The sequence below is a fragment of the Anguilla anguilla genome, chromosome 12 (genome assembly GCF_013347855.1).
Source record: "Anguilla anguilla isolate fAngAng1 chromosome 12, fAngAng1.pri, whole genome shotgun sequence".
Classification (NCBI taxonomy): domain Eukaryota; kingdom Metazoa; phylum Chordata; class Actinopteri; order Anguilliformes; family Anguillidae; genus Anguilla; species Anguilla anguilla.
In genome coordinates this window covers 7,412,772-7,421,638 of record NC_049212.1, presented here as the reverse complement: position 1 = coordinate 7,421,638, position 8,867 = coordinate 7,412,772, and the positions used below count along the sequence as shown (strand labels likewise).

At 45.6% G+C, this 8,867-nt stretch overlaps 1 protein-coding gene across 1 annotated transcript; it reads right to left on the bottom strand.

Annotated features, from left to right (window-relative positions):
* Nucleotides 1–351: 351 nt before the first annotated feature.
* Nucleotides 352–8,429, bottom strand: LOC118209759 (sialate O-acetylesterase-like; the record flags this gene model as incomplete). Its single annotated transcript, XM_035385369.1, has 9 exons — nucleotides 352–1,182; nucleotides 1,337–1,523; nucleotides 1,744–1,898; nucleotides 2,964–3,097; nucleotides 3,465–3,607; nucleotides 6,258–6,450; nucleotides 7,204–7,342; nucleotides 7,471–7,634; nucleotides 8,189–8,429. Coding segments are annotated over 9 exons (1,614 nt in total), but the record flags the coding sequence as incomplete, so codon positions are not given.
* Nucleotides 8,430–8,867: the final 438 nt, after the last annotated feature.

Below are 8,867 nucleotides of genomic sequence, written 5' to 3'. Positions count from 1 at the left end.
GTAGGACACTGCCGTTGTTCCCTTGAGCAAGGTGCTTAACCTGCATTGCAGTGTATATATATATATATATATATATATATATATATATATATATATATATATATGGATAAATGGATGCAATGTAAATGCTATGTAAAAGTTGTCTGGATAAGAGCATCTACTAAATGCCTGCAATGTATTGTCATCACATTACAATGCTTCTTGTAATCAATCTGTAATAACTCAAGGCAAATACATTATCAGAATATCACTTTATTGTTTTCAATGTGGTATTTCATACTTATTGCATATCAAACAAATATATTTGATATCATTTTAATACAAACAATTGCTTACCACATTAAAATAAAGTTCATGTCTCAAGTAGATCAGTCTCATTAGTCTCTCACAGAACACTGAAACTATACAAGGCACTGTGCAGACCTGGGTCAAATACGTTTTTGTTTTGGAATAAAATACTTTTCTGTGCTCTATTGATCTTGCCTGGTGTAATTGAGCCTGCCACTATGATCAGAAGGCGGGGCTTGCACTTTCTGAGAGTATTTCATTGGTTCCAATACACCAGACAAGATCAGTAAAGCATTTGAATCCAAAACAAATGCGTATTTGACCCATGTCTGGTACTGTGCAGCAAGTTCATTATTAGACTAAATTCACCGCGAACCAGGAACCCACCCATAAACAAATGATTCCTAACACAATTCGTAATAACAACTTAAGCCAAGAAAGCCAAGAATATCCATATAATTATTTTAAAGTGCAATTTTGCACTGATAAAGTGACATAGTTGGTTTTTCCCCATTGATGATCTGCTTCAGCATGAAAAGTATAAAAAGGCCACTGATACGTCTCTGTTGTTCACTGAAGAGTCGTGTTATTGTCTGGCTCATTTCGTCTCGTTTATGAACATCCTGAGCACCCGCCTCACCAATCGTCCTGCCCGTCCGGACGCATCCAGCGGTTCCCGGTGAAGGGCGGGGCCGGCAGCTCCCGGTCGGCGCTGTAGACCGGGCAGGCTTTGAAGTCGCAGGGCCAGTCCCTCCACGCGTAGCGCAGGCCCGACACCACGTCCTTGCAGCCGGAGACGGACAGCTGGACGTAGCTGCGGCCCCACTGCACTGTGGGGGCCGGCAGCCACGTGGAGCTGGAGTTGCAGGGCTTCTTTTCTTGGGTGCAGCAGACCTGGGAGGGAAGAGGAGACCGCGGGCGCTTTTGTCAGGGCGGATTTTGGCACGACCAAAAACAACTGGCACCATACCAGTCGTGCGCAGCTATTTTTTCACAGCAATGGGTGCGAACGGCACACATGAACTCTGAACGTCAGCGCGAGATTCACCTCAAACACAGAGCTGGAATTGGTGACGGAAACCGCTTGAGTGTAGGTGACGTTGAGGCTGTCTCCATCCAGCAGCACTTTGGCGGGAAACGGGCCCTGGAAGGCCACGCCCTTTTCGCCGTAGGCCACGGCCCGCGCCCCCAGCGTCAGCCTGTAGGCCACGTCCTGCTTGTCGCGTGGGTGGATACTGGAACACAACACCCACTGTGTGAGGACCCTGTGCCCAGACGACCTCTGGGTCAAACTCAAACGCCCCTTTTAGTGACATGGAGAACATGGTGGTGAATGACTGGTGATGACTGGTGGTGAATCTCAGACTGCTGTTGGATGGGGCACACGAGACAACCATGAAACCTGCGTTTGATCCATTCGGATCGAACGGACGTCCCGTTTCTCCCATCCCTTACCTGCCCCAAGGTGACCTCTCGTCGGGCAGGTCCAGGGCGACGGCCATGAAGGTGTTCTTCATGCGGGGATTCGGGGCGTAGCCGTACCTCGCGGACTGTTGCCAGCGCAGAATCGGGAACGCGTAACTCTTTGAGCTCTTAACACTTGTGGAGATCTGGGGACAACCAGTACCACGAGCTCCACATTAGATGAGAAAGGCTCAGGGTTCACAACCACAATTAAACACAGGAGAACACATGCTCTATTATTTTTTTACATTAGCTTATGTTCGCCGCTAATGTTTGGCAAGGTAAGCTAACAGTTAACAGAAAAGCTTGTGCCCAGAGAATGGAAATGTCAGCTGAAGGAGCTATATCTGCAAATCTAGCCCAGGGGAAGCAGAGACACCTCACAGTATCATAAATAGTTCTTCAGATAACTAGCGATCTAATTCTATTTTTTTTTTTTTTTCATGCTAGCTAGGTATCATACTGTAAAGTTAGCAACAGCAACTTCGTACCTTAGTTACTGTAGCTACCTAGTTGCTTTGCAAATCGTGACTGACCCTGTTAACATAGTTATGACTATTTGCCATACTAGCTAGCAATTAATGACCTCAACAAGTCCAATGACTAGCTAGCAAGCTGTACGTATGCTTTCATTATCCATTACACAAATATAGCAAGCTGTATGCATGCATAACCAAATGGTCTGTACTCGCTTTCATCTTAATTTAAAATGTGTTAGTGTGCAAACTGCGCTGGAGAGACAACAGGTGCGAATCTTCATCTCCCGACTGTGGAGTGTAAACGTTTGAAGTACAGTAGACATAAAGGGCTGCAGTCAGAGCTCTGTGCTAAAGCACCCTGATGGAGAGCAGGCTGATGTTAGCATTAGGGCTGATCAATTTCATTTCCTGTTTCTTGAGGCTTTTGGCGAATGCAAACATTTCACCTAAACCATTTTGCGCTTAATTAAAACACCCAGCGTTAGCAATTAATAGCATAGAACGTGCGCCTTCTTGAATTCAGCTCTGGAAAGGGAAACCACAATCAATTTTTCCGACAACGGAAGGAAGTTCCCTTTAACTAGCAACCGCTCTTTTGCCCCCAGGCAGGTGGGAGGTACGCCTACAGGACACCAGGAGTTCATTATTGCATCTAAACATCAGAGCAGAACTGAGCGAGCAAGTCCAGCTCGAACGCGGTAATGTACGGAAGCGGACGGGGGCGGGGCTTACCTGCACGAACCCAAAGGGGAAGTCCAGGGCGGTCTGGCCCCCGGAGCCCGTGTGGAAGGCCTCCCTCCAGTCGTCGATCATGGTGGGGAAGGAGCAGGAGTACTTGTACAGGTGGTACCCCGTGTTTGACTCACCTGCGGCAGAAGGGAGATCGTGGCTAACCGACCAGATCTGTTGATTGTCAATGAAGACCAAACCAACCAAACCACACATTGGACACCACTGGCGATAAAGACAGAAATACCTTGAATTCGGACCCCAAATTAGATTTTCTTTAGCAACTGCATGACGTGAGATTTTGATTTCATCTTTTGGGACTTTTTTTTGTTTGTTTTTTACTTTTGCAACTATCATAAGTACTTGAGTGCTGTGTGAGTATTGTAATGACCAGTTTTTCAGTTCTTGATTTTTAAAAAAAGGCCTCGTGAATTCAACTGGTGACAAATTGGGCGTTTCTGCAGGTGTTTCTACAAGAACACGCCCACAGGGTGTCGATCTCACCTTGATACCATATGGCTCCCTTTATGGTCATGCTGAGCAGAGGGTGTATCATGGCATTCCAGAGAACAGAGTTTTTCCATGCGTTCATAAGACGAGACAAACTTTCCGGAGGAACAGGAAGTGTGCCTGGTAGTTTCATGAAACTGCCAAAATCAAGGAAACACGTATCAAAGAGGGATTCAAATTATGTTGAAAGCAGTTGCTTCCACAATGGTGCGATCAAACAAACAACATACCAGCATTCTCACAGTTGGCAAAGCCGATTTGCACATTATTTTGGCTACCATAGCTAGAAGGGATCTCAATGACTTTGATAAGAGGGGTGGGTTCTTGGGGCATAAGAGGGGTAGTTTCTTGGGGCATAAGAAGTGTTGGTTCTTGGGGAATGTTCAGCAGGAGCTTCAGTGACAGAGATGGATGTGTAAGGGAAAGATCATCAACGCGGGGGCAACCGTGGTAGAAAGTGCTCCCCCCTCAAACCCAAGGTCACAGCATTGGGCTGAGAAGAAAGGCAAAAGAGACGAGAAAATCTGAAGCAAACGACAAATTTCAGTCTAGGTTATGAGCCGCCCGTTTCGTCGAAAGTCCATCGAGGACTTTGGGATACCATGGGTGGGGTATCCTTTAGTTTGCCAGTTACTTGTATGTGACAATCACATTTATGAGAGAAGCTCAAGTGAGCCAAACTGATAACAGGTAGCAGACAGTATATTGATCAGATAGAACAATCTCTATGGAGTCAAATCAACATTCAATATCTACTGTTGACAGTATATACTGTTTAACTAGGTACAACACTGCTCTGGTAGAAAGAAATTAGGAAGAGAGAGATGGGATAGTATCAACACATTATTTAAATTAGCGCTGTTTTTCTTAATTAGAGACGTCTTAATCACACTTGTAGGCCCATCTCAAAGCAGCAGTGTCCTCCGTCAGACGTACTTCTGAGTGGGTGCTGGCGGAAGCGGTTTCTCAAGATGTGTAGTCAGCACATCAGAGGAGCACATATCACCGCTTAAAAACAGGCAGACTGCCCTCACATGCTAAATGAATATGCTACCATTTGACAGATTTAAACACTAAATTATGTAACAAAAACATTTTACTAACAGGTTCATCAGGAAAATCATTAAACAAAAATATTCAGGTGTTCATTTCGACCGTCAGAAATTAGTGGTTCAAACCCAAATGGATCTGGAGATCTAGAGGTACTCTCTCCCAGCCATGTTTGTCAGATTCGCGGTGGGTGGTTTGCAGAAGTATGACGTGTCTGATGCACACACACCCTCACACTGTTCAACCACTTCCCTCTGTCACGTTGTTGATTTGGATCATTTAATGTCCCCCCCCCCTCCCCATCACTCACAGTTAATGTGACCGTTTAGAAGATATCTGTTTATGCCCCAAAAATGGACAGGTTTATCCCTCTGAATATAAACCCGTCAATTTTTGGGCTCTGTATGCCAGTGCACTGGCTTTGAAATAAAATAATGAATATGAGGTTCAAGTGCAGACTGGCAGCTTTAATTTAAGGGTATTTACATTTATATATTGGGTGATACCTCATTGGTCCAACTGACTTTGTTCCAGAACTCTAGTTTTTTAATGTACTTTTTTGCAAGCTCCAACCTGGCCGTTGTGTTTTTGAGACTTAACAGTGGTCTGCATCTTGCAGTGAACCCTCTGACAGGGTTCCCACTCATTTTAGGAAATCATTTTTCAGGACTTTTCAAGGACAATTTCCATAACTTAGACTTACAGACATGAAACATGGACAATGGTAGCCCAAAGTACCATAACCATTCAAAACTCTGTGCTGCCGTGTAATCTCAGCAGCTAATAAAAATGAGAAAAGCGGAGAAAAATACAGAAAAATTTGCAATGTCAGCTCTAAATATACTGTTTAATAGCTTGACTTATAGCCTAGCCTCACAAATATTTCCAGGACATTTCGTAAATTTTCCAGGTGTTTTCCATGACTGGAAAACTAGTTGATAAATTTCCAGGTTTTCAAAGTTTTCCAGGACGAGTGGGAACCCTGTCTGAGGTTATGCTGGTATGGTCTTTCCTTCATGGCTATTTTTGACACATCTACGCCTACTTCCGGGACAGTGTCTGGATATGTTCAACAGTTGAAAAGCTGGTTTTTCTTCACAACTTTTGTGCATTCTTTGGTCATTCATTACAAAGGTCTTTCATGGACTACCATGTTGTTTGTTATTGTTGAGCTAAACAGTACATTCTTGCTGCTTAATGTAATGAACAGTTGATTTTGATACACTCAATGTTTTGGCTATGTGTCTGATCTGATTTATTCAAATTTTTCAGCCTCATGATGTCCTGCTTTATTGGCATTGACACTTGGTCCTCATATTGAGGGGAAACAGTAATAGACTCCAAATGTAAATGCCACACCTAGAATCAACTCTAGACCTATGGTTAGCTTTTACGTGCATGGGTTAGTGATCCAATGACACACAGCTAACCAAAAAAACAGCTCAGCCAGTTGTGCAATTAATATTGGTCCCATAAAATGGGGGGGGGGAGGCTATGTATAAACATCGCTGTAATTTGTACACTGTTCAACTGATATGGATGTAAAAGCCTTCAAATTAAAGCAGTCTGCATTTAAACCTCATTCATTGTTTCATATCAAATCCTCTGGAGTACAGAGGCAAAACAACAAAAATTCTGTCACTGTCCAAAAATGTGCAGGCTGTGCTGTATCAAAGAAGTACAAGCTTGCCACAGAGGGCCACATTTGGTCAGCTCCAGTGCATTGTGGGACATCACCTGATGTCCAACTTCTCCTGCTTCTCCAGGCCACACTTCTGTAGCGCCCGGGTTGAGGACCAAGCCTCCACGGGGGTCCCCCCCCAGCAGGACGACACCAGCCCCACCGGGTACCCCAGGGTCTTGTACAGGTAGCGCCCAAACAGCCAGCAGACTGCAGAGAAGTGGGTGAAGGCCGGACCTGCCAGCAGCTCTGTCAGGGGGACATCAGACAAACAGCATTCTGTTACCATGGGCCACTGCTCACTGGCCTTCCCCGTCAGGCTAGGCTTTCCCGCATTAGGCTAGACTTCCCCCATCAGACTAGGCCTTATCTATCAGGCTAGGCCTTACCCATCAGGCTAGGTTTCCCCCTGTCAGACTAGACCTTATCTATCAGGCTAGGCTTTCCCCTAACAGGCTTTTACAAATCAACTTACATCATGTTATTCACTTCAGTCTGCACTGTACATCAAATATGTAGTGTGAGTGTGTGTCTGTATAAGCATGCGTGCATGTTTACGTGTGTGGTTCATCCGAAAGCAAACAAAATTGCTGGAATCATTTCCTGGAATATGCACCCTAATCATTCTGACTCATTTCCACAGTGATGCGACTGTCTCAGTGTGCACGCTCCAGGTCCTGAGGGGAGAGGCCTACCGAAAATGCCCGCGGACAAATTGCAGCTGCGGCCAAGTTTATTTCCACAAAACACAATCTCCCATCAGGCTACAGTTCTCTGTTACCACTCCGGCCTGCTGTGAGGAGCAGTGGGCTTAAAGGACCAGCCTGCGCAGTTTGTCTGGATCAGTGAATAAAACGTGACCCCAGTGACCGTAAACAACACAAGACTAATACATTATTTTAAAAAATAAATAAATAAATAGCTACCAGCAAGATGAAAAGTCTAGCTTAAAAATGGCGGTCTCTCCTTGGAAATGTCCTTCAAACACGGAAACACCTCTACCTGCCGTGGGTACAGACCAGGGTACCTCCACCCGGGGAAGATCCATCAGAGGTTCCCTGCTTGTTTCCAAGGCAGCCATGAAGATTCGCACCTGAGGGTATTTGGATGCCAAGGCCGCCTCTGCTGATTCATTGATCACCTGCAGGAGAGAGGACTTAGTTCACATTTAAAAATTCAAACGAACGGCGTCTTATTTAGCAAAACCGGTTTAATTACCATAAAGGCCACAGTTTAGCGGAGCCGGCCGCCACTGTTGGCGCGCGCTACCTGAGAGAGCGTGTAGGCCATGTTGCTCTGCCCCCCGCACAGCCACACGTCCCCGAACAGCACGTCCGTCAAGGTGACCTGGGCTTTGCCGGCACCCTGCTGGACGGCCGTCACGTTGTAGGGGCCCCCAGCCTTCACCGGGTCCAGAGTTGCCCTCCATACCCCTGCCAAAGGAACCAGAGACTACTCAAACACGGTCAGCTCATTGTGGGCCCCTGTCCTGCACAGGGCAAAGCTACAGCCATCAAGCGAACAGGCCTGTGGTATAATCCTTAGATTATGCAGGAACTGACACCACACATGGGGGGAACGCGATGCCAGGCAATGCACTTCTTCAGCTCACGCGTCACGATTCCAGCACTTTTTGTAATTTGTATTTTTGTCCTAATATTGTAGCTTGTTCTTCCCACTAGTTTGACTAGGCATAAGCTAGATCCGAATAATGTTCACTGCATGAACTGAACTGTTCTTGGCTATAAACAGCTGTACGAAATAAGTATTGTACCTTATCAAACCTGTGTTTTGTAGTTGTTCCAATGACCATGATATGCACTTTGGTGCATCGCTTTGGATAAAGGCGTCTGCTAAATAAATGTAATGTAATACAATGATGAAGCAAGGGGTTACCAAAGCGCGGTTTGCGGTAACAAACAATGAGCTGTGGGCTTCCTCTTTGTTTCGCGCTGTGAGAGGCAGAAGCTTCCAACGGGGAGCTCACCGTTTTGCACATACACGGCCTGTTCAGCTCGGCTCCCTTGTTCTCCTTCCAAAGAGACGATGACCTTTGACCCGTTTGCCCCGTACCCCCACAGCAGGGCGCGTTCCGGAGCTTTCTGGAGCACCATGTGGTCGCCATAATAAGAGGCAAAGCTGAACTCGGCTGAAACCAAAATGAACACAAAGGCGTCAAAAACAAAAATACAAAAAACATGAAAGAGAAGGCTGACTTTGGCAGAGCATTATATAGTTAGCTTACACTAATTGGCAACTTTTTGATGATGCCTGGCCAAAAAAAAATTTGCCGTTTGGATTTTTTTGGACAGTGCCCAATGTACAAACCTCTGTTTTCAGTGTTATGATCTGGGGTTGCTTCAATTGGTCAGGTCTAGGCTCAGCAACGTTATGTGGCAATAAAATGAAGTCAGCTGAGTACCTGAATGTACTGAATGACCAGGTCATCCCATCAATGGATTTTTTCTTTCCTGACGGCACGTGCATATTCCAGGACGACAATGCCAAGATTCATCGGGCTCAAATTGTGAAAGAGTGGTTCTGGGAGCATGAGGAATCAATTTTACACATGAATTGGCCACCAGAGTGACACGTCCACGCCTGCCTCCTAAAGAGTGGTCCTGATCTGTCAGACAGGAGAATAATCACCTGGCTAATCAAAAACA